General features: G+C 55.4%; 12 protein-coding genes across 12 annotated transcripts in view; 6 read left to right on the forward strand and 6 right to left on the reverse strand.

Annotated features, from left to right (window-relative positions):
* F5Z01DRAFT_639742 (uncharacterized protein) overlaps positions 1–800 on the reverse strand; it is a gene marked incomplete at both ends in the record, with an annotated part of 1192 nt that extends 392 nt beyond the window's left edge. The window contains one exon of the mRNA XM_046262460.1: positions 9–800. Within this exon, the coding sequence (XP_046115006.1) occupies positions 9–800 (792 nt within the window). The remainder of the gene's footprint in view (positions 1–8) is intronic.
* Positions 801–2343: 1543 nt separating this feature from the next.
* F5Z01DRAFT_639743 (glycoside hydrolase family 43 protein) lies at positions 2344–3966 on the forward strand (the record flags this gene model as incomplete). The annotated part of the gene is made up of 1 exon (XM_046262461.1): positions 2344–3966. The coding sequence occupies one exon, from the start codon at positions 2344–2346 to the stop codon at positions 3964–3966; it is 1623 nt and encodes a 540-aa protein (XP_046115007.1).
* Positions 3967–3993: 27 nt separating this feature from the next.
* F5Z01DRAFT_664542 (cytochrome P450 ClCP1) lies at positions 3994–6184 on the reverse strand. Its single transcript, XM_046264112.1, has 6 exons — positions 5800–6184; positions 5501–5729; positions 4889–5445; positions 4523–4837; positions 4304–4470; positions 3994–4252 (listed from the first exon to the last, which is right to left on the reverse strand). The coding sequence occupies exons 1-6, from the start codon at positions 5836–5838 to the stop codon at positions 4093–4095; spliced, it is 1467 nt and encodes a 488-aa protein (XP_046115008.1). The 5' UTR covers positions 5839–6184; the 3' UTR covers positions 3994–4092.
* A 952-nt stretch (positions 6185–7136) lies between these two features.
* F5Z01DRAFT_664548 (uncharacterized protein) lies at positions 7137–9382 on the reverse strand. Its single transcript, XM_046264113.1, has 2 exons — positions 8758–9382; positions 7137–8675 (listed from the first exon to the last, which is right to left on the reverse strand). The coding sequence occupies exons 1-2, from the start codon at positions 8974–8976 to the stop codon at positions 7434–7436; spliced, it is 1461 nt and encodes a 486-aa protein (XP_046115009.1). The 5' UTR covers positions 8977–9382; the 3' UTR covers positions 7137–7433.
* On the forward strand, positions 9383–10280 carry F5Z01DRAFT_664550 (uncharacterized protein). The gene is made up of 2 exons (XM_046264114.1): positions 9383–9610; positions 9747–10280. Exons 1-2 carry the CDS (start codon positions 9477–9479, stop codon positions 10009–10011), a joined length of 399 nt encoding a protein of 132 aa, XP_046115010.1. The 5' UTR covers positions 9383–9476; the 3' UTR covers positions 10012–10280.
* A 332-nt stretch (positions 10281–10612) lies between these two features.
* On the forward strand, positions 10613–12178 carry F5Z01DRAFT_331881 (uncharacterized protein). Its single transcript, XM_046259132.1, has 3 exons — positions 10613–11046; positions 11097–11670; positions 11730–12178. Exons 1-3 carry the CDS (start codon positions 10816–10818, stop codon positions 12113–12115), a joined length of 1191 nt encoding a protein of 396 aa, XP_046115011.1. The 5' UTR covers positions 10613–10815; the 3' UTR covers positions 12116–12178.
* Positions 12179–12309: 131 nt separating this feature from the next.
* F5Z01DRAFT_677334 (uncharacterized protein) lies at positions 12310–12930 on the reverse strand (the record flags this gene model as incomplete). The annotated part of the gene is made up of 1 exon (XM_046265345.1): positions 12310–12930. The coding sequence occupies one exon, from the start codon at positions 12928–12930 to the stop codon at positions 12310–12312; it is 621 nt and encodes a 206-aa protein (XP_046115012.1).
* Positions 12931–15076: 2146 nt separating this feature from the next.
* F5Z01DRAFT_331913 (putative C6 transcription factor) lies at positions 15077–17365 on the reverse strand. Its single transcript, XM_046259134.1, has 2 exons — positions 16884–17365; positions 15077–16829 (listed from the first exon to the last, which is right to left on the reverse strand). Exons 1-2 carry the CDS (start codon positions 16983–16985, stop codon positions 15153–15155), a joined length of 1779 nt encoding a protein of 592 aa, XP_046115013.1. The 5' UTR covers positions 16986–17365; the 3' UTR covers positions 15077–15152.
* F5Z01DRAFT_331903 (putative GPI anchored protein) lies at positions 17214–19359 on the forward strand. Its single transcript, XM_046259133.1, has 4 exons — positions 17214–17672; positions 17735–18719; positions 18778–18950; positions 19011–19359. Exons 1-4 carry the CDS (start codon positions 17391–17393, stop codon positions 19128–19130), a joined length of 1560 nt encoding a protein of 519 aa, XP_046115014.1. The 5' UTR covers positions 17214–17390; the 3' UTR covers positions 19131–19359.
* Positions 19360–20056: 697 nt separating this feature from the next.
* On the forward strand, positions 20057–20804 carry F5Z01DRAFT_639750 (pectate lyase; the record flags this gene model as incomplete). The annotated part of the gene is made up of 2 exons (XM_046262462.1): positions 20057–20644; positions 20700–20804. 2 exons carry the CDS (start codon positions 20057–20059, stop codon positions 20802–20804), a joined length of 693 nt encoding a protein of 230 aa, XP_046115015.1.
* A 47-nt stretch (positions 20805–20851) lies between these two features.
* F5Z01DRAFT_664558 (glycoside hydrolase superfamily) lies at positions 20852–22045 on the reverse strand. The gene has a single exon (XM_046264115.1). It carries the CDS (start codon positions 21976–21978, stop codon positions 21055–21057), a length of 924 nt encoding a protein of 307 aa, XP_046115016.1. The 5' UTR covers positions 21979–22045; the 3' UTR covers positions 20852–21054.
* Positions 22046–22816: 771 nt separating this feature from the next.
* F5Z01DRAFT_332040 (general substrate transporter) lies at positions 22817–24680 on the forward strand. The gene is made up of 2 exons (XM_046259135.1): positions 22817–23168; positions 23225–24680. Exons 1-2 carry the CDS (start codon positions 23016–23018, stop codon positions 24605–24607), a joined length of 1536 nt encoding a protein of 511 aa, XP_046115017.1. The 5' UTR covers positions 22817–23015; the 3' UTR covers positions 24608–24680.
* The last annotated feature ends 108 nt before the right edge of the window (positions 24681–24788 follow it).

Here is a 24788-nt window from a genome sequence, read left to right on the forward strand (position 1 = left end):
GGGGCAACAGGAGCCGCGGGCTGCTCTGGGACAGCCGGGGCCGCGGGCTTGCTAGGAATAGCAGGCTGGCCGGCAGGAACAGTGGTCTCCTTGGCTGGGGGCTGGGCAGTAGGCTGCTCGACGGGCTTGACGGTGGTAGGCTTGACGGTAGGCTTGACGGTGGTAGGCTTGACGGTGGTAGGCTTGACGGTGGTAGGCTTGACGGTGGTAGGCTTGACGGTGGTAGGCTTGACGGTAGGCTTGACAGGAGGGGGCTTGGGGACGGGGCAGTCGCATGGCTTCTTGGTCTTGCAGTCGTCGCCGGAGCAGATGACCTTGCGGCCACAGTCCTCGGTGCACATCTCGGGCTTGCACGAGTCGTCCTTGCAGACGATCTTGCGGGGCTCATTGATGATGTTGCAGATGGAGCCGCGGCACTCAATTTTCTGGTTGCACTGGTCACCCTTGCAGGCGCGGAAGTTGCACTCGGAGCCCTGGCAGACGACGAGCTGGTCGCAGTTGACGTTGTCGACGCAGACCTGGGCCTTGCAGTCGTCGCCCTGGCAGACGACGTGGTAGTTTTGGCAGCCATCACCGACGCAGGTCTGCTGGCTGTTGTCAATGTTGATGCAGTAGTCGCCGTAGCAGTTGATGACCGTATCAATGTTAATGTTGACGTCGCCGGATCCAGGGGTGGAGGTGGCCGAAGCAGCGGCCGTGGTGGTCGCGGAGGTCGTGGCAGTGGTGGTCATGTTCATGTTCATGAACCGGGCCGTGGCGACGTGGGCGGCCGCCAGGAGGCTGAGCGTAGAGACACGCATGGTGATCGAAAGCGAGAAGCGATAAAGTCCTCTGTGAACGAGTGAGTGGGCGAAGGCGATTGGTTGGCTAGCGAGTGCGAGTGCCTGTGATGTGATGATGAGACACCAGAAGCTGTTTGAGACAAAAGACTGCCTCTTATACACATCGTGGCCCCCTCCACGTCTCTCTTTCAGAGTAGAGAGCTTCCGTTTTCATTTCGCCTTCACGAGCGAAGAGAAGCATCCTGCTGGCCGGAACCGGTCGAAAGCGTCCGTCTAGTCTCCAGCTTCCGTGGTTTAGTGTCGAGCTACCAAGCTCTTCGGCTGCTCGCCAACGGCCATAAGGCGTTTTCGTCTGTCCAGAATCTTGTCGCATTCGGACAGGGAGTGCAAACGCTCCGGAACTGCGTGTGCCTGCGGATCTCCGGAATGCGAATCATATAAGTGACGAACCTTATTCCCGCCGAGGCTGCCTTAACAGGCGCCGCTGGCAGCAGTAGTCTCTTGGCATGATAGGGGTCTGCAAGCGGCCGATGATTATGGTTTGAACGAACAGCGTCGGGTGTACTGGGGAAGAGACATCCTCTAGGCTTCGGGAGGACTTGGGTGATCCATTTCGTGAAAAGCGATGTCTGTAATGACGAGTGTCTTAGATGGCTGCATTCCAGACACAGCTATGAGCTCCCCTTTTACTGGCGAAACCGGGCATGGCCAGAGTCAACTCTCAGAAAATGTCTCAACGTGGAGAGCTCTCTGGAATGCGTGAGGTGAGACGATACGAGAGACGCCACTGCGAGCAGACTATCTCATTCGACGATTGCAGAAGGCCATATGCGGCCTCTGCAACGTATCGTTGGACTGGCCTGCCGACGCTGCTTAACACGGATCATGTACGCGAACATTTGAGAGGGCTGTTTTCGGGTTGAGGCGAGCACTGATTGCGGGCATCGTTCTTTCGGGACGGGCAAAGCCGTTGGAGGTGAACACACCAGCAGCCATACCCATACTGCAAAGGATCCAAGTGGAGACGCAAAGTTCTTCAGGGCCTGTTTTCGTCCATGGGGGATGATGTGCGGCTCATCTACCTGTACGCATATGTACTGCGTTTGTCGGCTATATCTCTTTGCTCTTGGCACATCTGGCATTGGCTCCGCCGGGCCTTTTTTGACTTACAAGCTCAAGCCACAGACCGATTGCAGCTCCAGGGTTTCGAATGTGTCCGCGCTCGGACGACCAGAACGCAACGCAGCGCCAGGCAGCAACCATCAGATCCGGACTCCGGAGTCCGGACTGCGGACCGGGAAATATGGGTCCTGAACCGATGTCCGCCTCCGGTCGGGTCCCGGGCTTCGGGTATCCCCCGTGACGCTTCGGATCTCCTCACGACCCCTCCGGCTAAAGATGGCGGCTAAAACGCACATGAGGAGCAAACAGCAGTTTGCGGATGAATTCACGGCACGTCTCACGTCATCTGGCGCCCGTCAATACTCAAAATGCAGCTCCCCAAGCATTTCATCATTGATCGCATCAACAGCATCGCCCTGACCCCTCCATCATCGCCGCCATGCCTCAAGTCCGCAATCCCATCCTGCCCGGCTTCAACCCCGACCCCTCCATCTTGAGGGTCGGCGAGGACTACTACATCGCCACGTCGACCTTTGAGTGGTGGCCTGGCGTCCAGATCCACCACTCCAAGGACCTCGCCAACTGGGAGCTCGTTGTGCGACCTCTAACCCGCAAGTCCCAGGCCGACTTGCGAGGCGATCCGGACAGCTGCGGCATCTGGGCGCCCTGCCTGACCCATGACGGCGACAAATTCTGGCTCGTCTACACAGACGTCAAGCGCAAGGACGGCTCCTTCAAGGACACGCACAACTACATTATCCACGCGCCCGCGATCGAGGGTCCCTGGTCGGACCCCGTGTATGCCGACTCATCCGGCTTCGACCCCTCGCTCTTCCACGACGAGGATGGTCGCAAGTGGTTCAGCAACATGATGTGGGACCACCGTCGTCGTCCTCACCTGTTCACCGGCATTGCTTTGCAGGAGTTCGATCCCAAGGCCGGCAAGCTCGTGGGCCCCCGCAAGAACATTTTCCCCGGCTCAGACCTGGCCTTTGTCGAGGGACCGCACATGTACAAGCGTAATGGGTGGTATTATCTTCTGACAGCCGAGGGCGGTACGGGCTACAGCCACGCAGCCACCCTCGCTCGTTCGCGTGACATCTGGGGTCCGTATGAACTGCATCCCCAGAAGCACATTGTCACTTCCAAGGACGCGCCGCTCGCAGCGCTTCAGCGCGCTGGCCACGGTGATATTGTCGACACGCCCGATGGCAGGACGTACATTGTTCACCTCACAGGTCGCCCTGTTGGCCAGAAGCGACGATGCGTCCTGGGTCGCGAGACAGCCATCCAGGAAGCCTACTGGGGCGACGACGACTGGCTATACGTGAAGAATGGCCCTGTTCCATCGCTTTACGTCGACGTTCCCGGCACGCGCGACGACACCGACTACTGGTCTGAGAAGAGGTATACATTCGAGAATGGGCTGCACAAGGACTTTCAGTGGCTGCGAACACCAGAGCCCGAGCGCATCTTCTCCACCGAGGGTGGTAAGTTGACACTCATCGGTCGCGAGTCCCTCGGCTCGTGGTTCGAGCAGGCTCTTGTTGCTAGGCGCCAGACACATTTCTCCTTTGACGCCGAGACGACAATCTCCTACGCGCCAGACGACGAGAGACAGTTTGCGGGTCTGACCGTCTACTACTGCCGCTACAACTTCTTCTACCTCACCGTGACGGCGCACACGGACGGCCAGAGGGAGCTGCTCATCATGAGCTCCGAGGCGTCATGGCCAGGTGGCAAGCTCGAGAGCCCAGGTCCAGCGGCCAAGCAGATCCCCAACGACGGGAAAGTCAGGCTGGCGGTGACTGTGCGTGGGGCGGCGCTGCAGTTCTGGTACGCGCTCGAGGGCAAGGAGCTCGAGAAGTTTGGACCCGTGTTCGATGCGACGATTGTGTCGGACGAGTGTGGCGGACACCAGGTCGACGGCAGCTTCACGGGCTCCTTTGTTGGTGTCGCTGCGTCGGACTGCAATGGGCTGGCCAAGTCGGCTCAGTTTGACTACATCACATACCGACCCGTGGAGCACGAGTCGGATCGATACGAGCCACGTAGGGAGTAGATCATGGGCAACTATCAATCAAAAGACATTTTTTGCAATCATCATTCGTATCTACACGCTCATTCGGGGGGTATACATGCTGTGATAAGGAGCGCGCCACAAGACCAGCTTGCTTGGGGCGATCTATTACCTCGAAACAGGTGTGAGGTGCACCTTGAGCTCGTCTTTCTCCCACACGTCAAACACTCTTTGCCGTGACATCCAGTCTTGGCAATCGGGTGAAAGCTCCATGTCGAAATTGTAGATAATGCGCGCCATAATAGCACGCATCTCGAGATAGGCAAGGCTGCATGAAGTCAGAAGTCATTCGTCATCGGGGATCGGGAAGAGGTCTCACTTCTTGCCAATGCAGGCGCGAGGACCGACATGGAACGCTTGGAAGGCGTCCTTGTTGTCGTCCTTGAAGCGCTCGTCGTCGAGGAAGCGTTCGGGATGGAACTCGTTCGGCAGCTGAAAGTTGTCCCTGCGGTTGTGCATGGCCCATTGGTAGATGGCGACGACGGTCTAGACTTGTTAAATTTCTGACTGAGAAAAGTTCAGGTGGGGGAGTGCTCACATTCTCTGGGACAAACTGTCCGCAGATGGTCGCACCACCAGCAGGGACAGTCCGAGGAAGGCCACTGGGCGTGGGAGGATATGCGCGCAAGGTCTCGTTGATGCAAGCCTGCAGATAAGGGAGGTTGCTAACGGCATTAAAGTCAATCTCCTCATCAGAGTTGAATGCACCGCGGATCTCGTCCTTGAGCTTCTGGTGGACCTCTGGGTTCTTCAAAAGATAGAAGGTCATGCCAGACATGGCTGTCGCCGTGGTCTCGGAGCCGGCGACAACGAGGGTGTTGGCGTTGGCCTCGAGTTTCTGCATGTTCAGACCCTGAGCGTGTTAGTAATGAAGACAGCATCCAGCACATCGCAGGCTACTCACGATCTTGTCCCGCCTGTCGAGCAGAGCCTGGGCAAAGTCGGCGCGCGTCTCGACCATGTCCATCCTCTTCTTCGTCTTCTGAACGGCCATCATGTACATTTGAATCTGTTCCTGGATTGACTTCTTGGGGATGGACCTGATGATCATCTTTTGCAGCGTGGGCCACCAGCTGGCGCCGTAGAGATAGGTGCCTGTCTGGGCCAGGTTGAAGAATGATCGGACCCAGGGGTGGTACTCGCCCGACTCGAGGCATCCGAAGGACTCGCCAAAGGACAAGTCGCCAATCACGTCGAACATTGTGTAGTTATACCACATAACCATGTCCTGCGTGGTGACTCCATTGTCACACTTCTGATGCAGACGCTCAATGAGGAGGTCAATGTACGGCTTGATGATAGTCTGCTGGTCGCGAATGCTGCGCTCGCTAAAGCCATGCGAAAGGGCACGACGCAGAGCAGCGTGCTCCTCACGCTCAGCGTTGACAATGTGCTGAGGCGTACCAGCCACGGGGCTGTAGTAATTCTTGTACTTGGGCATCTCGGTGGTTTGATGGCCCACTGTAGGGTCTGTTAGATGGATTGCTACGCAGGACTAGGGGCTGAGGTGACGTACTGATGTCCTTCCATGCTTGAGGATGCGCAAAGGCAAGTTGGTCGGGCGAGATGCGAACGACATCGCCGTACTTCTCATGGAGTCTCAACACATCAAATGGGATGGAACCGGTGACGAGCTTGTACGCGAAGCCAAGTCTGGTCGCGCGAAATACCAATGGCCCGGGGAACTTGTTCAAGGGATGGAAATAAAGGTTGTACACAACCGAGTAAGCGACAGACGCCAGACCCTGGAGAGGACATTAAAGTTAACCTACTGGAGAAGCCAAAGCAATAAGGTTGTCGGCAACAGGCACTTACAATAGCGGCCACGAGGCCAAACAACGCTAAGAACTGCATATTAACGAAATTAAACCGCTTCTAGACCAGCTAAGCGGAGTGAGTCGATGGAAACGAAGGAGAGTGGGTGATGTGTTGTGCGTGCTGCCGGCTAACAATCGCAGAGCTTCAATGACATCCAGATGCCACTTATACGAATGCTTGAATGCTTGCCACAAAAGAGAGCACGAGGGTATTCAAATGACTCTCGCAACATCATCATCTCCATTCAGCTCCGTTGAGAAGAGGCCCGACAAGAGAAAAACTGCCGTATTGCCGGGCACTCATAAGAAGGAATGGCGCCACGACTCGTTTCGAGGTGCCAGAAGGTGGATTGTCTTAGTTAGGCCAAGCAATCCTTAGCAACTTGGCAAGCCTTACGCGTTTTTAAAAGGCCAGGATTATTACATGCAGACCTGCAGTGCCAGGTACGGGACCGCCCTGCTTTCACGGCTCCGAATCGCCACCGAGTCCAGAAAGGAACATGCACTGAGAACGTCCTCTAAGCTGCGTCCAGTCACTCTAGTGCCGTCTCACTTGGCATGCCGTCAGCCAAGCAGGGCATCCCCTCGAGTCACTTGAACAAACAGCTCACGTTTGCCCCTGGGCAATTGTACCTCCTGCATCAAGGGACCTCAATTGCGACATGGTATCGTGGCTCCCCACATTTGATCTGCTGCCGGACGATGCCGACCCGTCCAGGATCGGCCCTCAGCTTTCCTCAATCTTCAAAGCGCTTTCGTGTCGTCTGGCTAGCATTGTGGCTAGATTCTCTTACGAAACCTGCAAACAGAAGTGCGCACTGAAAGAGACCAGGTAATTCCCCAGAGCCAAGGGGTTGGTCATGGGTTATGAGACCAGGCTCTCGTGCAGCAGCTGCCACTGCTGGACTGCCTGCACAATGGTGACTTTCTCCGTCCACTTGCTCACTGCTGAAATCATTTATGGCGCCAAACAAATTTGTCACGGCATGAGAAGCAAAGCAAGTCCTAACTACGCTCGGCACGGCAGATCCGAAAGGCCGACAATCCTCACCCTGTTGGGTGACAACGGGGAACCGAGCCCCGTGTCTGGACGGACGACGCACGAAACGTAGTCCCAGCCTGCGCAACCAATTTCCGATAGATTGGGCTTATTACGTCGAAAGCTACGCACGTACTTTGCAAATGTGGCCTTTGTAGAATATTGTTAGACGACGTTTTCTTTTCTATTTACGGACAGGTTCTGCGCAAGAACGGCTGCGAGGCAACGAGCTTGCAGGTCTTCAACACAAGAAGTAAAAGCGGACAGCAGGCCGCCAGGCATCAAGCTGGTGAGGCTTTGAAAAGGTTCAGATCAAATGACAGCCTACATAATTAGTCGCAATCTGTTTCCACCGTCGCCGGATCAATCATCAAATAACATTTAGTCATAAAGCTTTCCCAATCGCTGGTAATTTGCGTCGAGTACAGGGTAAGCCAGCGGCATCATGTAACCATCCAGATTCTAGCCTCAAGCCACCCCAACGTCCAAATGGATTGCCAAGTTTCTCCCCTCGTCATGACTCATACTACCACCCTTTATTCTCTTACTCTTTAGAGAATCCCCCGCTCCGTCACAACAGACCCGACCATCATTCAAGCCCTGTGCCTGGCAATCTCCTCCTCCATGAGGCCCCAGAGGCCCCAAGCTCTGTATCCTGACAGCCAGTGGTTGCCCTGCGTGTCCTTGCCAACGACAATGATGCCGTCGCTGAAGTTGTACGGGCCCTGCACGCTCTGCACATAGGACGGATACAAAGGCTCGCTCCTGGGGTTCACGGCCGCCGCGGACAGATCGGTGGCAAACATGTTGGACTTTGACCAGTTGGAGAACATGATGAGCTGCATCCCGCTCTCGCCAAAGAAGGGAGGCGCGCGGTTCGCCGGGTCCTCGCGGACGAGGGACGTGTACGCCTCGACCTGCTCGCGTGTGCCCTGCTCCTTGATCGAGTTCCGGATGCTCGACGCCAAGTGACTCAGCGGCTTCTGGAGGACGTCCTTTGCAGGCATCAAGGAGACCAGGAAACTGACGCAGTTACTGAGGAACGGCCGCCCTTCGGGGTTCAGGTCCTTGAGCACAGGTCGGAATTGGTACGCTTGCTGGACGGCGACGGTCGTTTCCGAGTCCCGCGACAGACTGGCCGTCATGGCCAGACGCGTCGTCCAGGCAAGCAGCACGTCTCCCTCGGAGAGAAAGGATACATCCTCTTGACCGGCCTCGACAGCCTTCTCTTTGACCTCGTCTAGGGCCTGCTTCCTCAGCTTGTTCAGGAAGCCGGGCGGCACACACAGCATGCGATGTTCCTTAGTGCTAATCGCCAGTGAGTAGATGTTTCGGAGAACCCAGGTTACAAGTCCCAGGGTGTACACCCTGTTGCTCGCGAGCGCGTGGGGTTGCGGCGCATTCTTGCCAACATTCTCCAAGATATAGTTGTCTGGCGCGAGCGGCTCTGGGATCTCATCTTCCCTCCCCTGGAGCATCAGCATCCACGCATCAAGCAGCGCCTTTTTGGCGGTGGCGTCGAACGCAAGGTGAATCCAGTGGAGGACCACAATGGTCTTGTTCTTGAACGATACCACGCGCAGCCCGAGCTCAGGCCTGTCCGAGTATATGTAGTCGTTGAGGCCTTTGGGAATCGCAGGGCCCGAGTAGAGGTCCACCAGCTTGTCGGGGTCGCCTACAACGGCTGGGTAGCCGTCTTGAGGTGGCTTGGGAATGTGTGACGCGGCAGGATGGTCCTCCAAGCTCACATCACTCAGGTCTAGATGGTCGTATCCGATGGCAGGACGCTCTTCGGAGTACGAGACGGGGATATGATGGTCAAGGTCACCGGATGCCTATCCCTCGACAATTAGCCCGACTGTCAATCACTGACCAGCATCACGTCCATTAAACGAAAAAAGGAAGCATTCTGCCTACATTTCTGCGCACACGCGCACCCAACTTGTTCCACCCAGGCCGCGCGACCACACGCTCCAGTGACGTGCGCAGCCTCTCCGGATCGAGGACATCGTCGAATGCAAAGAGGGTGTATAGCACAAACGTGCGAAAGATGATGGTATTGTCGAAGAACCCTACGGGCACCACGCGGTCTGTGGCGACCCGGGCAGGCGCTGCTGGCCCGCCAAATCCAAACATGGCGACGGCGACGAGGTGTGAAGTTATCCGGATGCTGGGAACGAGGCTCTCATTAGAGCCTGTATCCGTGCTCTGTACGTATTACTTCGTAGATAACTTCATCCCGCGCTCTTCATCGTCGACATGACTCGAAGGGGCCCCCCTCGCCGCCTCAGGGTTCCCCCCTTTCGCCAAAGATTCCGGAGATGATACTGCGGGGCCTGACTGGCTTGGCTGTGGGACCAGCCAGGGCTGGGGGTTGAGAATCTGACACGTCGCTCGGAGAGTCGTGTCCATGTTCGAGATAATCATGTGTGCACTGTGGACGGGGTTGTGTCGATTGGAGCAAATCTTCCACTCCGAGTAGGTATTACTACGGATATACAGATATATGTTTTCTTTCCTCATGCACAGGACATGCGTTTCTAAAAGTATTTAGCCAGACATCCCACCTTCGTCTCTCCGCGCGTTCACATCTCGAAACGTTTGGCCTAACCGTTGACGGCGGCTTGCGCTACTGCATGATTGACAGACGCGCCATGGCACTTTTCGAGGCCACGGTACGGTACTTATTAGTATTACTAGTACTGCCTAGTGCCTACATACTATCAGTGCTAACTAGCGAAAGTCCTGATAGGGCTGGACTTGTTCCCTGGTGAGTAGTCCTCGCTGCATTGATCGCAATTCTTCCCTATTCAATGGTCCAGACATCTCGTGTTTTGACAAGTGCATGACCTGAGGCGACAGAGGACCGTGAGTAGTGGCATCTAACGTTGTGCCGTGGCAATCAGGACTGTTCTGGGATTCGGGAACCAGCAAATCACGGAATGCGAGAGGTCACATTGCAATTGGAGATTATGCCGGAACTCGCAGGAGGCGGGCCGACGACAACCCCTTTGCCCGACTCGAATGAAGACTGTCAGGACTTTCGTACTGTTGGTGCAAAAGCTCCGTCTTAGACCGCCTCGGTGCCCATTGCCCAAGCTCCTTTCCGCGCCAGCAAACGAGCGTTGGAAGCCGAGGGCTGTGCCTGGTAGTGGCAATCAGGTGTCCTGACTCCTGGTCCCTGGCGTTGAGGAGGAGGGGCCTGAATCCTGGCCGAGATGGAGCCATACCCCTGCTGTCAATGGAAGCTATCAGTATCCCCCGCCCTCCTATTATCGCAAAGTGGCAGACAAGAGGGTGCTTCACAAAACACGCAGCGCGGACATGGCCTTAACAGTTCAGTTGCGATCGTTCTGGATTCTGGCGAGGAGAGGTGAAGAAACGGTTGACCACACGAGCGTGCGACAAGTTGGCCCATGTCTTCTTGACTGGTAATTAGAAACTTGTCATTGAGCGTCTGGCGATTCCACCCTGTGAAGTCCGGTCTTAACAGGCCCGGACGGCCCGAGTATTTGTTGAACCCTTGTTCGAACAGCTCAAGACTAGGGTGGTCCGGGGGGTTGCCCATCCCGTTGCCACTTGAATCGTCTGAAGAGCACGCGGATTCTCAGACCTGTTCCGCGAAGAACGTCTTCGGAAAGCAAAGGCCATTGCACATGTGAATTTGGGATCGAATGGCCCAAGTATCCCTGGTCCATTGGCAGTTGCCCGAGGGTACGTACGGAGTAATTACATCTGCCGATGTAACATACACAAACACCCTGGCTGGCAAAGCATTGGGAATAGATTCCTAATTAGTCCCTATTATGGACGAATTGAGCGGATAGAGTGCTTCCTACAGAGTCATCACCCAGTCTCGCACCCTCTTACTGAATCTAATTATCAACCCACGTTTCTTTTCTTCAGCCTTCTCTCGTCGTGCTGCCGTGGAAATTGACCACTATCACGCCCTCGTGGTGTACAGCGACCATCGCCATGGACGCCATGCTATCGAGCCGGAGCGAAGAAGGAGAGCGAATTGCCAAGATTTCGCACAGCCTTCCGACGATAAAGCCCGAAGGCTTCACCATTGTGATACAGGCTGTGTCGTATACCCTTTGCATACTGTCGACCGTCATTGTTGCGCTGCGTATCTATGTGAGGATCAAGCTGTCCGGTCCCGAGCGCGCCTGGGGCTGGGACGACCTCTCTGCTGTGGCGGGATGGGTAAGTGCGGCCAAATACATCTCGCGAGCATGGTGTTGACGATTGATCAGTTACCCTTCTGCCCTTCGGTCGTCTTCCTCATCATGGCGACGTACTATGGCCTCGGCGCCTCCGACAGCCAAGTCCCGGACGGCCAGCTCAAATACTACCAGGTCATCTGCAAGGAGTACATGTTCTACTTTGAGATGATCTACTTTGGATCCTCCGTGCTGACGAAGCTGTCCATGGCCATCATGATTGTTCGCCTCAGCTCCACGACCTTCTTCACGAGAATCATCTGGGGTAATATGGTGGTGCTGGGGATCAACGCGGCAGTATGTCTCATCATCATGTTTGTGAGCTGCTCGCCAATACCCGCCATGTGGAATCCCGACTTGGGATTCTGTCGCATCGAACATGGATGGATCATTATCAGCTACGCAGGGACGGTTGTCCTAGCCATGGTGGACTGGACGTGCGCCATCACGCCCTTTTTCATCTTGGAGGGACTGCAGATGCCGACCAGGAGGAAGAGGTCGGTCCAGGCCATCCTGGGGCTGGGTATCTTTGGAAGCGCTGCTGGCTTGGTGCGCCTGGGGTATTACCACACGTACGACACCGTCAAGTACCCGAATAATTCACTACGTAAGTACAGCGGGCGCGTTCGCGACGTGTGGTGCCTTGACGCTTACGCTCCAACGCAGACAACTTTGGACACACCATTCTGTGGTCAGTTCTCGAGGCGGGCCTCGGAATCATGGCCTGCTCACTACCGCCGTTACGAAAACTGTTCAACAAGCAATTGGGATCTACAGGTGCATCTGGAGGCAAATCTGGGTTGTCAACAAACGAGGGGGGGACGCAACTCAGCAACATCGGAGGCATGCCCAAGGGAGGTGGGATTGCCAACCTCCGGCGCACAGACACTTCGCAGTGGGATCGGTTGGATGACGAACACTCGACGTCGAGCCAACAGTACATTATCAAGTCGACACATATCACGGTCGAAACACAACATTCAGATGGAGATGCGCCGTCTGTTTCGGAAGGGGGCAAGAAGGACAGCAGGCACTGGAAAAACGACACATAAATTGAAGGGCACTATTTGAATCACAATGGAATCGATACATTTCGGACAGGTATCGACCTGCGTGACACAGCGACGAGTGGGACAGGTTATTTGCATGCATGATTTATGTATTGGTAGGTCTGGTGCGGCTAGATGCATGATGCCAGAAGGAAACCCTGAAACTCCTGCTAATACTCAAACAAAATGCTCATCCTTCACAGATCAAACGCCTGCTTGGCGAGGGTGAGGTACGCCTGGCGCTCCTCATTGCCCGCCTCGACGCCAACGCAATCCATGTGCGCCGCGAATCCAGTGTCAACGTCCTGATTCAGCGCGGACAGCACCCCCTCACCACACTGTGAACGGAGGAACCAGGCGCCACTGCCAAAGTTGTAGTCGTCGGCTACGACAAGATCGAGGATGCGATTGAGCTCGGCATCAGGCTGCCCGTCCACGGTGGTGACGTTGGCGACGTGTGGCTCGAGCTTCTCGATGGACTTTGCGTACTTGAGGTTGAACTCGGCCATCTGCATGTTGGCGGTGCCCTGACCAGGACGACCGGGGAAGGCGTTGCGCTTGTACTGGAACTCGCCCGACTCGAGGGCCATGAGGGACATGACGCTGGCCATGGCGTTGGGGCTGTAGATGCCGTACCGGTGGAAGGCTCTGGTGATGTAGGGCGCGGCCTCTGCCGCGGTTCGGCACTCGGGCAGCATGTTCTGAGGGCACTCCTTGGACTTTGGTGCGATGGTCTCGACCATCTCTGGCGTGACGCAGAAGGCCGACGCCATCGAGGCGCAGGTCAGGCAGAGGGCGGCGATGTAGGGGAGCTGCATTTTGGTGGTTGGGCTGGGAGAGACGGATGTGTGTGAATGATAGTAATGTGAAATGGTTCGAAGTATGTTGCAAAAGAGTGTGAAACCTGAACTGCCCAAACGTGATCGTGTCAAAGATGAGTGAGTGAGTGACTGTCCTTGTGTGCTGTTTGATCGAACAAGGTCAATCAAGGAGTACTATTGTGGCTTGATCGTCTACTTATATAAGAACAACGAGACTGAGCAGAACGGAAGTATGGTCAGCACTAAGTACTCGTCCATTGATGTTCCTGCATCTTACTGTTGCGTGGCTCTCGTTGTGTCCATTCTCGTCCAAAGGATGGATGAATCGTGCCCTGGTGTCCATGCGCGCACGATCCAGTCCCCTGCAACGTTGATCGCTGCGCCTGGCCAAGGCCCTAATCCCGCCTGGGTCGCTTGAAAAGGGGCTGCGAGCCAATCAACCTCGCGGACACGGGCCTCACCCGTATTGGCGCAGTCTTGGTGGACTTCTGCCCTTCTTGAAACAAGCCACTGCATTGTTTCATGGTGAACTCTGAACATGACCGGTGCATTTGGCAGCCGGACACCCGACGAGGACCGTGTTCTTTGCCAATTGCGTTGCTGCGTTGCCCCCCGCGCGACGGCACTGGAAACAGGGGGATCTCCCAGTGTTTTAGGCAGCGTGCCTCCCTATACAGTATTGGACAGGGCGGTGAGCGATGAGCGGCAAGTTTTGGTCCTACTGCCAGCGCCGAGGGTTAGTATGACGACTAGGAAATTGCCATTCGAATTCCTTCCTACGCGAATCTGACGGTATCACAAGGATAGGGGTTCGGAGTGCCGCAAGCAAGGGCAGAAGCGACGCTCGGACCGGCTTATTTTTACATGCTGAGTCGCTGACTGCGCCGCTTCCGGTGGCTAATTCTGGGGTCTTGTCTTTTTGAAGATCCAAGTGCACATCGCAGCCCAAGGCGCAGCGTCGTGAGCAAGTAAGCTGATTTCCGTGGGTTTCGCCGCGCGTGGAACATTCGCGCAGGCATCATTCACGACAATGTCGAATTGAAAAAATGATAGCCGTGTTCGTGGGTAGCCCTAGTTGCCCGTGGCCGTGTGAATGCATTCAAGTTTTGTGGTAAGGAGTCATCCAGGATGGGACACCTAATTATGTTGGGAGCAGCGCCGTCCGTTCGCAACAATCAATTGTATGCGGAGGCAAAAGTATAAATTTGTTTACAAATCACTATAATCCAAAAGCCTACATTCCACTTTCTTGAGATAACGGTAGCATACAAATGCTGCAAAAGAATACAGAACGAGGAGAAGATGTACAGGGTAGTTGGTGAGATGGCCACCGAGGGGTTTAGCGCAGGCACGTGACACGACCAGAGCGGGACTGGGACGCGCCTCCGCCCGTGAGACGCGCCAAGATTCCCAAGAACGTAAGAATTCTGCGAATATGCACGGCACGAACGTCCAGACTCTGCGTCTACATTGGTGCTACTGGCAGCCGAAGACCAATTGACCTGAACCAGAGACGTAGGTCGATTTCAGCCCCCCACATGCAAGCAGTGCTTCAAGGGTGGACCTCAAAGTGAGCGGATGTTCGCGATCTGCCATCACCAGCGCTACCAAAACTGCCACACAGGCCCAATCAGCCTTGTCACGGTCGACATACGCCTCTTGAACAGCATGTCCACCAAGAGATCGTGACCGTCGACATTCCTTGCGAAAGAGTTGACTGATCTTGGCCAGATCGACATCTTCAGGCTAAATGGTGCGGTTCGTTTTGATCGAAAGCTCAGGCACATGACAATTCAATGTCGGTGCGCAGGCACGAGGTGTCAGAGTCGAGCATCACCTGGAGACCAGCGCCAACTGTCGCCTTGCAGAAACTCTCCACGAGGCGCTGATATGTGCGCGACACGTGAGCTCGTTTCGCAACGAGCCTTATCCAGCCAGTGTCGCATTGGGCCGTGGGTGGCGGACTGGCTGCCAGGTCTTTGTTTCGCGGAAGGCCAATTTACCGCGATCACTAGCGACTTTGTACCCAAAGCTGACAAGAGATGCCCAAGGCAGGTGATTGCCTAGGAATGTCGACACTTGTACGTATAGGGATGTTTCCTCAGGCCAGAGACCTGGGAGTGGACGTTGACGCTCGGAATGATCAGGTTGCCAGATGATCCGGACAATTAATGAGTTGCCCCCGGCCGACGCAAATGACGCATCGTATTAACAACACCTCACATCATGTTGCTTCTCAACGCGTCAGAAGCCTTGCTGTCGAGCCTGGTGAGCGTGTCGAGCAGCACCATAAAGTCCGCCCTCGCCCTCGTGGCTAGCGGCGAACCTGGATTTCGATGCACAATAGCGAGAAGGCTGGCGCCAATCAAGCGAATCTTTTCAACGTACGGCTCGCCGTTGACCTGCAGACTCCAAAAGGGAGCCTCCTGCATGACGCGCAACATGTCCCGGGCGATTTCCGTGCGACGCAGGTCGGCTTGCTCGAGACTCGTGCCGTGGTAGGACATGTCTTCGAAGCGTTGCGTGATGACCATCCGAAGACAGTGAAAGGACACTTGCAGATTCGCGCATTGGATCACAAGCTGAGTTGTATGCATGAGGCTCTGTCCGCTGGCAGTGGCGAGGGTGCACGACTGCAAGTACGCTGGCAACTCGTCCAGACAAGTGGTGAAGTGGACATATAATGCGTCAAGTCGCTGTCTCTGCTCGACACTGGGCGCCGAGCGTGCCAGCAAGCCAGTGACCATCGAGTCCCTTTGCGTGTCTTGCAGCAGACGGAGCTCAAGCAAGAGTTCGGAAGCGGCTTGCCATAGTTGGAGGTTCGCGTTGAATCCAGTGATGAGACTACTGCTCTGCATGGGCAGCGAAGACGGCGTATCGGGAGACACTGCGGAAAGATTCGAAGACTCGTGATCCAACCCCATGGGGAAGGCGGTCGTGAGGTCGTCGTCAAACGAGAAGCGGTGGAGTGTGATGGGGCGGTTGTTGAGGATCGCTGCTGACTTGTCCCCCATGTACACGATCCAGAATGCCCTGCGGCGGAATTCAGCCTCGAGCGGCGCGAGGCCTTCCAGAGAAGACTCTTTGTGCAACTGCATGACCTGCGCAAGACGGGTGGCTTCCCCAAAAATGTGCCACGAGTACTTGGGCTTTCCCGTGGCATGGATGCAGTTGGAGTGAAAGTATCGTATGGCGATCGAGTTGGCGTCAGGTGACTCAAGATCAGCTTCCAGATAGCTGTGGAGGCAGTCTCGCGAGGCGCGGAGGAAGATGTGGCCAACCGCCTCGTTGCTCTCAGGGAACACGTCGCTCGGTAGCAGGAAGGCAGCCTCTGCGCAGACGGCCGTGATCAGCGTAAAGGCCGAGTCGGCTCGCCATGCACCTATCTCTGTGAGGCTGCTCCCCGAAGCAAAGTTGTCTAGGTCGCTGCGTAGGCCTGGCTCATGGACCAACGGTGTCAGAGGGTAGAGATATTTGAAGAAAAGATCGACGCATCGAGACACAATCTGGTCCGGGTCCGCATTGGCGAGCGACAAGGCGAGAGACAGCCGTTGCCAACGCTGCAGGGCCGTGAGCGGAGGTTGCTCGACCAGTGACCCAGCCCATGAAGCCGCTGGAGATGCCGATATAGAAGCGCCGTTGCCAAAGCCACCTTGACCAGGTTCCTGCATGAGCAGTGTCGTCGAGTTCAGCCTGTCATCTGCATCCTCCTCAGCCTGGGCAGTCGTCTCATCGTCAATGGCGATGATGGTTGACTCTTCCTCGGTTGCGGTCAAAGAGGTGCCAGCCCGATGTCTTGCCTTTGGTCCTCGCCTTGCCAATGGGAGTTCAAAGGTACATGGCGCGTCAGCTAGTCGACAGGAAGAGCAAGGGACCTGTGGGCTCAGAGTATCGCACTGTTCGACATGTCAATTGAGACAGCCATCGCACATGGCGGAGAATGGTCTGACCTTGGCTTTTCTCCGACGGCAGCGATCACACGCTCGACTGTTGAGCGTCCGCCTCCTGGTCCGATATTGACGGCTTGGTGTCGCAGGAGATTCTGTCTCCATCGTGCCAATGCTGGCGACAGCTTGCTTTCGTGGGACGACGGAGATTGGTGAGCATCTACAGGAGAAATGCAGAGGGAAGGATGAGGCAGAGGGTAGAACCGTCGGACAATCGGCCAAACGACAAAAGGTCCAAGCTAAGCTAATGAGGGGGCGCTATGCTCTGATTCTCCGTTCCGCCGGAGTAACACTCCTCCTCCTCACGACCACCCCAAGCACGTGGACCCCACAACCCCAACCACGAGCCCTTTCTGGGGTAGCGTGTGGAGAGAAGAAACAAGCCTCCGGCATTTCACGAGGTCCGGCATCCTTTTGATTGGCGTATAAGTAGGCTTGGGGCGACCAGAGGCCAATGCAAAACCCAACCATCACCGTTTCTACTTCTCAAGGTCCACGACAATTCCTACCATGAAGTCCTTGTTTCTCCTCCCGCTAGCGCTGGGGGCAGCCTCGTCTGCTAAGCCCAAGCCTCCCAAGGACCAATGTCGGTGGGCCCAAGACTGGACACAAGATCAGATCCTGGCGGACACAGACGGGTTCACGACCCAGATGCTTCACTGGGAGGGTAAATTCCACCAGCCTGATGTTGCCTACAATGGCGGCAATGGAGTGTCCTATGACGGTTCCATCTTGGATTGGCACTCTGGTGAGGCCATCTCTACGAAGCCGTTCAGCGCGGCAAGCAAGGAGGTCAGCACTCACCTCATTCGCAGCAAAGGAACTTAAGTTACTGATGCAGATTTGAATCACAGGCCCTCCAGATCATGCTGTATGCGCGCGCGGTCGAGGGATCGCATGATGCGGCCCAGTTCTTGAGCTCTCGTCACCCCAAGAAGGCCCCCAAGATTGCCTTTGATATCATGGAAAAGAAGCTTGAGACATACCTCAAGTTCAACGAGACGCATCCTGGGTTTGGCGGCGCCCTCCCATGGTTCAAAGCCGACATCCAAGATATTGTACCTCAGCCCGACTGGGTCAATCGGGTACCAGCGTTGGACAACGGCGAGCTTTGGTGGGCCGTGTACGCTTGGATCCAAGCGCTCGAGAAGACGAACAAGAAGGAGTACGCAAAACAGGCCGAGCGCTGGCAGGAGTGGCTCGACTTCCTTACTCCCAACATGCTGGACATCTTTTACCGAGACAGTGGATCGATTTGCGCTGTCACCACGATCGGCGACCAGTTCCTGCCGGTCAACCACCCTAATCAAACCTACGAATGCGAGGGCGAAGGCAGGCTCAACGACCCTTACGAGGGAGAGCTCGTGGCCTTTTTCTTCCATCTTTTCGGCGACCTCCCTCAATCCGAGAAGGATGCCCTGTGGGAAGTCAAGAGGCCCCAGCTCGTCAAAGATGAGTATCATCAGGGCAACGTCGGTCCCGTCACTGTCGAGAGGGGATACTGGTTCTCTGGCCACGAACCATGGAAGGTCCTCGAGCTTCCCTATTACGACGTCGACATCATCAGGCGCCTGTATCACAACCATGAGCGCGTCCGCACGTGCAACTCGGTTGTCACCAAGAACCCGGGTCTGCTCGCCTCTGTCAACAACATCACCGATTCCGAGACCAACGAGGTTCTCGGGTACATTTCACCAGCCGGTATCCCCTCGATTGCGAACCAGACAGAGCAGTATCTTGAAGTCGTGACGCCCTATGCTTCCTGGCCCATCATCATGTTTGACAGGGCCGTCGGCCTCGCGTGGTGGCATAACATGGTCTCTGGGAAGAAGATGCAAAGTGAGTTCCCGTCCTCTTTTGGCTAGCCAGACCTAGCAGTAGTGTTGACGTTGTTCAGACCAGTACGGCAGCACAGAATCCACTCGCATCGACGGAGAGGGTGTCTCTGGGATCTTGACATGGGACAGCAAAGTGCTCACCGTCGTGTCCATTCTTGGTGGCGTTCAGGACCTTGTGCGCGACAAGCTGAAGCAGGATGGCATTTACGACGAGTTCATCCGCATTGCAGAGGTAAGAACTTGGCATTCAAAGTGAACGCACAGGGAGCACGCATGGCTGACTTGATCCCAGCGCGAGTACTCGATGGTCTTTGGCGATGAACTGGAGGGCGAGGATGTTGAATTGTGTTTGCCATCCGTGCCAATCACAGATGCTGGGCTGGACGACTTTACGTCATGTGCCCGAAAGTGAGTAGACACTGGCGCAAGGTTTGTGTCAGGGGGTTGTTGGCTGTTTCCAATGGAACATCCCCGTAGATTAAGTTTTCATGACAACAAAGTCTTCGCATTACGACAGATTCCCGCTTGACAGCTTGTTCGGGCGCTCAAACCTGAAGATGTTTCACGTTTAGGCGCCTCAGCACACTCGACAAGAGCATGACTTGTACGGTTGCCGCATGTTTATTGAACATGCTTTGTAATTAAGATTGCTCCATTTTCGTGTTACAAACGATGGTAACGTCATCCTTGATACTGAACACGCAGCCGGTATTTTGCGCCACCGCCAAGTACAATCCCGCTGCTTCGTCACGATGTTGCGCCGACCCGGCGCCGATTGATTGACTGCGTCTCAACTACCGGCACGATGCAGGGTCGCCTGAGACGGGAACCAGCCAATCCCCGTCATGTAGAGAAGCACTCACCCTCCCATGTCATGCGGGGAGGTTCGCGCGGACTTTCAAAGTTCCAAATTCCCGTCAACCAAGCCACTGGAGGCCTTTGACGTTTCATCATTAATACAAGCTTACCCGCAGTTCACACTCTATTCATCGAGAACAGATGCCGCAAGTGGAGGAAATTTAAGACCCCCGGCTCGGGCCCGCCTGAAACCAACAAGTCCCGCAATGCGTGTGCGTTTCGGCCCCATTCTTGCGCCAGTCATACCTCCGCGTGGGATTCCGATCGGGAAGAGGTGGTGAAGATCGCGGACACCACCATCCGAAGACGAGTTCAGGAAAGTGGGCAATGCCGGGATCTCAAAGGCATGTGGCAGAGTATTTAAGCATAACATCTCGCGTGGTTCCCCAGCCCATCGACACACCTCATCGCATTGACAACATCAACTTGCACCCATCTGCTCTTTCTTGGCCAAATACCATCGACACACACTTGATCAACATGTCTGCCTTCAAGATTGCTTCCATACTCGCCGCTGCGCCGCTCGCTCTGGCTTGCGTCGGCCAGGATGCCATGCCCTCGTCTACAGGCCACGAAAGCCTCAGCGAGCCTCGCTACATCTCCCCTGGCGAGGTCTTTGACGCCGGCTTCGTGACCTACGACCGCGGCGTTGCCTGCACCGGCCAGTCCGAGGGTGGTGAGGCTGACACAGTCTTCGTCCTTGAGGAGGGTGCTACCCTTCGCAACGTCATCATCGGCGCCAACCAAGGCGAGGGCGTGTACTGCCTTGGCTCGTGCACGCTGGAGAACCTTTGGTTCGAGGATGTCTGCGAGGACGCCATCTCCATCAAGGGTGACGGCACAGCCGACATTATCGGTGGTGGTGCGTACCACGCCGCCGACAAGGTTATCCAGCACAACGGATGTGGCCATGTGAATATCTACAACTTCTACGCCGAGGACTACGGCAAGGTCTACCGCTCCTGCGGCAACTGCAGTGGCAACTGTGCCCGTTCTGTCCACATGGAGGGTGTGACGGCCGTTGACGGTGGAGAGCTCATGGGCATCAACCCCAACTTGGGCGACACGGTACGTTCTCACTCGAAAAGCAGCAAAGAAAACAGCGACTGACAAGAGTATCTAGGCCACCTACAGCAACAACTGCTTCCCCAAGACGGAGTGCCAGGCTTATGTGGGCTGCGACAAGTCCAATGGTGCCTGCGAGCCCGACAAGGCTGGTCTTTGCTGAAGGACGGTCGATAGTGGATGATACCGATGATACATTGCATTCAAACTTCTGTTCTTTAGTCATATAGCCTTTTGCATCTGTGGAAGTCACAATTGAGCCACTCTTTCCTCCAAATTCTATAAACAGACACTCCAAATAGGCAAGCTATGATTCCTGCCTAACTCACTCCCGGAAGGTCATTCCCCCAACTAAGTCCACAAACGCTTCTCAATTGAGAGCTGATTCGCAATGACGAGTTGTAATGCTGCTCCTAGTGAACAGCCTGGCGCCTCGTCTTGACCATATCCTTCAGTAGCAGGGCCGAGTTCTTCGGTGTCCTCTCAAGGGTCTCGTAGTCTGTGAAGGTGACACCAAATCTGGGTCCGTATCCGTCTGACCACTCCAAGTTGTCCATCAATGACCACGCAAAGTACCCCTTCACAACTGCGCCGTCCTCCCGTGTGGATCGAGCGATGGCATCCAGATGATCCGCAAAGTATCGGCACCGATAATCATCCTTGACAGACTCTTCGCGTGTCATCTTGTCCTCCCCTGGACAGGGACAGCCGTTCTCGGTGATGTAGATGGGTTTTCCGTACAGCTTGTATACGCGGGTCAGATGCTTGCGGAACATTTTCGGGCAGGAAAGCAACCAGTGAAGCCCGCTCGCTTCACCAGCGGACTGTCCTTGTTTGTTCGACTGCAGCTCGTCCACGTTGCCCAGGTAGTCGTCCTTTGAAGGCTCACCAGTACGGTGACGCGCATACTGGGATGTGTAGTAGTTCATTCCGTAAAAGTCCGAGTCTGCCTCTCGCAGCAACGCAAAGTCCGCCTCTGTGAACTCAGGTAGTCGAGACCCCAACTGCTGCCGCATGCAGGCGGGATAGTCCTGCTTCAGGAAGATGGGGTTGGCAAACCAACCAATGTGAAACTGCATTCGTCGCTCTGCAGCCTCGGCATCGAGAGGGTCCTCGCTGTCCCAGGGCTCGAAGAAATCCCCGTTTAAGGAGATGCCGATTTGACCTCCCTGACGTGGCTTGAAGTCACGGTTATACGCAGCGACAGCGCGAGCATGGCTCATGATCTGGGCGTGTCCTGCTATCCACGGCTCTGTTGACGAGTCACCCTCCGAGCTCTGTGGATTTGTGCTACTTCTGCCAGGCGCATTTCCACCTGTTGAGTATCCCTGTCGCATGTTAGCAAGGTGTCCATCCACGAATGCTGCGTTGTCTTGACTCACAAAAATTGACTGGATCCACGGTTCGTTGAATGTGATCCATTTCTGGACACGGTCGCCAAAGCGCTTGTAGCAGACACGAGCATAGTGCTCAAAGTCCGCCTGGGATTCCTGGACATTGAGCCAGCCTCCATACCGGTCATGCAGCTCTTGCGGGAGATCCCAGTGATACAGAGTGACCCAGGGGGTGATCCCGCGAGCGATGAGGCCATCAATGAGTCTGTTGTAGAATGCTATGCCGGCTTCATTCAGGGGATCGTCGCGGCCTCCTTTTGGTATGACCCGTGACCATGAGATGGAGAATCGATAGGCCTGGGCACCGTACCGCTGAAGCAGATCCAGGTCTTCTTCAAAGCGGTGATAGTGGTCACACGCGACGTCTCCATTGGCGCCCTTGGTGCGGGTAGGCTCCAAGTGACAGTAAGTGTCCCATATCGACTTGCCACGGCCGTCTTTTTCCACGGCGCCCTCAATCTGGTAGGAGGCGGTCGCGAAGCCAAGGAGGAAGCTGGAGGGGAGTGAAGCTGACATGGTGAGGGCTGAGAGTCTGGCTGTGAGTTGAGAAATCCTGCTTCCTGACCACATGCGGCTCAGCATTTAAGCCTCTTCTGCAGAGGTTGGCTGAGAGAAGACAAAACCCATCAAGTAATCGATCGTCAATTCTCCGATTGCAATTGTCCTAGCGTTTCGAGTCTGCGTGCTTGGAAAATCTGTGATTCTCCGATTCTCCGATTCACCTCCACTATCGCGGAGTTCTCCGTGCTGAACGCCCCCATGGGGTTGGGATTTCAACAAAGACACTAACGGCTCGGTCAAATTGAAGGCAGCGGGGAACGAATCTTTCAGCTGAATCCGACGTCGCGGTTCAATGCCGAGGGGACTCGCCGGAGCCATATAACACAGCTCGACTCCCATCGTGGTGATGATAATGCCATTGCACCATCGTCAGCTCTTGTCAACATTCAACCTTCCTGGGCCTTTACACTCTTCACACAATGGCTCCATCAGCTGCCCAAGCCACGGAGGGCATCGTGGCACCCCTTGACCCAAAGTCGATGCCCCCTTTTTGGAAACGCAAGAATGGCGTGCTGCTGTACTTCCTGCTCACCTCGTCGCTGCTGGCCAGCGCTGCTCTTGGCATCGATGGTGTAAGTCAATCCTTGTCGGCCTTTGTATATGAAATCACTAACGAGAAGGGTTACAGAGCATGACAAATGGCATGCAAGTCCTTCCGACATGGCAAGAGGAATTCAACCATCCGACAGGTTCCGTTCTTGGCTTCTTCGGTGCGTCGAATGCCATTGGCGGCGTAATCCCCTTTATCTTTCTCAGCTGGATAGGCGACAAGCTCGGTCGAAGATGGCCCACGGCACTGGGCTCCGTCATCATCATTGCGGGAGCTCTGGTGCAGTTCTTCTCGACGTCGCTGAACATGTTCATCGGCGGGAAGATTGTGCTGGGCATCGGCTCATCGCTGATCCAGATGGGCGCGCCTGTCCTGGTCACCGAGCTCAGCCATCCGAAAGAGCGTGTGATGGCAACGACCTTTTACAACACGTCGATCCCGCTTGGTTATGTCATTGGAGCCTGGGGCACCTATGGGTGTTTCCGCATTGAGGGCCAGTGGTCTTGGAAGCTGCCTGTCCTGATCCAAGTCGTCCCCTCGGCATACCAGCTCTGCCTCATTTTCTTCTGTCCAGAATCACCACGATGGCTCATTGCCAAGGGCAAGACCGAGAAGGCACGCGAGATCCTCGTCAAGTACCACGGCGAAGGTGATAGCGATTCCGCGCTTGTGAACTTTGAGTTTGCCGAAATCCAAAAGGTCATCGCCGAGGAACTGGAGCAAGACATGACGTGGAAGGCTTTCTTCTCCTCCAAGGCCAACCTCAAGAGAATCGCGCTCTGCTTCGCCACGGCCGTCTTCAGCCAGAGCTCGGGCAATCTTCTGGTGTCCAACTACCTGACGCAGATCCTCCGAGACACTGGCATCAAGGAGGACAAGGACATCACATTGATCAACTGCATGGTCACCCTCTGGCAGTACATTGTCTCGCTCGCAGTGACTGTCGTCATTGACCGTTTCAAGCGCCGCACCTTCTTCCTGACAGGATCGGGCGGCGTCCTTGTCACCTTTGTTGCGTGGACTATTGCGGCTCAGCAGTACCTGGAGCACGATTCTATCGCTGCTGGACGGGTTGTGCTCGCTTGCATTTTCCTCTTCCAAGGCTTCTATACCTGCGCGTGGACCAACCTCATCGTCACATACCCTCTCGAGCTTGTCACCTATCAGATGCGCGCCAAGACGTGGGCTTTCGTTCTTCTCACGATCCAGGTAGCGTCCATCTTTGGAGGGTACGTCAATCCTGTTGGGTTGGAGAACATTGGCTGGAAGTTCTACATTTACTATTGCGTATGGGTGGCCTTTGTCTTTGGGATTGTGTACTTCTTCTTCGTGGAGACGTCTGGGCCTACATTGGAGGAGCTGGCGTACCTGTTTGAAGGGAGGGAGGGTATGGAGCGGAACATTCAGGAGGTCAAGGTGGTACAAGAAGAGCATGAGGAGCTGGAGTATAAGAGGGTCTGATGGAGGCCCCAGTCGTTTTCGAAGATCGGGCAATATTGGGCCGTTCCTCAAAGTCAGACGATACTCAGATGCATCATATAGCTGAATCGAGTGGAATTGTTGCATTGAATCAGTGACAGAGAACACGCTCGTTGCAACTCGAACCTTCCTTTGGCGGTCCTTCTAATCGGGTAAGGCGCCC

This window comes from Emericellopsis atlantica (assembly GCF_019669845.1).
Source record: "Emericellopsis atlantica unplaced genomic scaffold F5Z01scaffold_30, whole genome shotgun sequence".
Taxonomy (NCBI): Eukaryota; Fungi; Ascomycota; class Sordariomycetes; order Hypocreales; family Bionectriaceae; genus Emericellopsis; species Emericellopsis atlantica.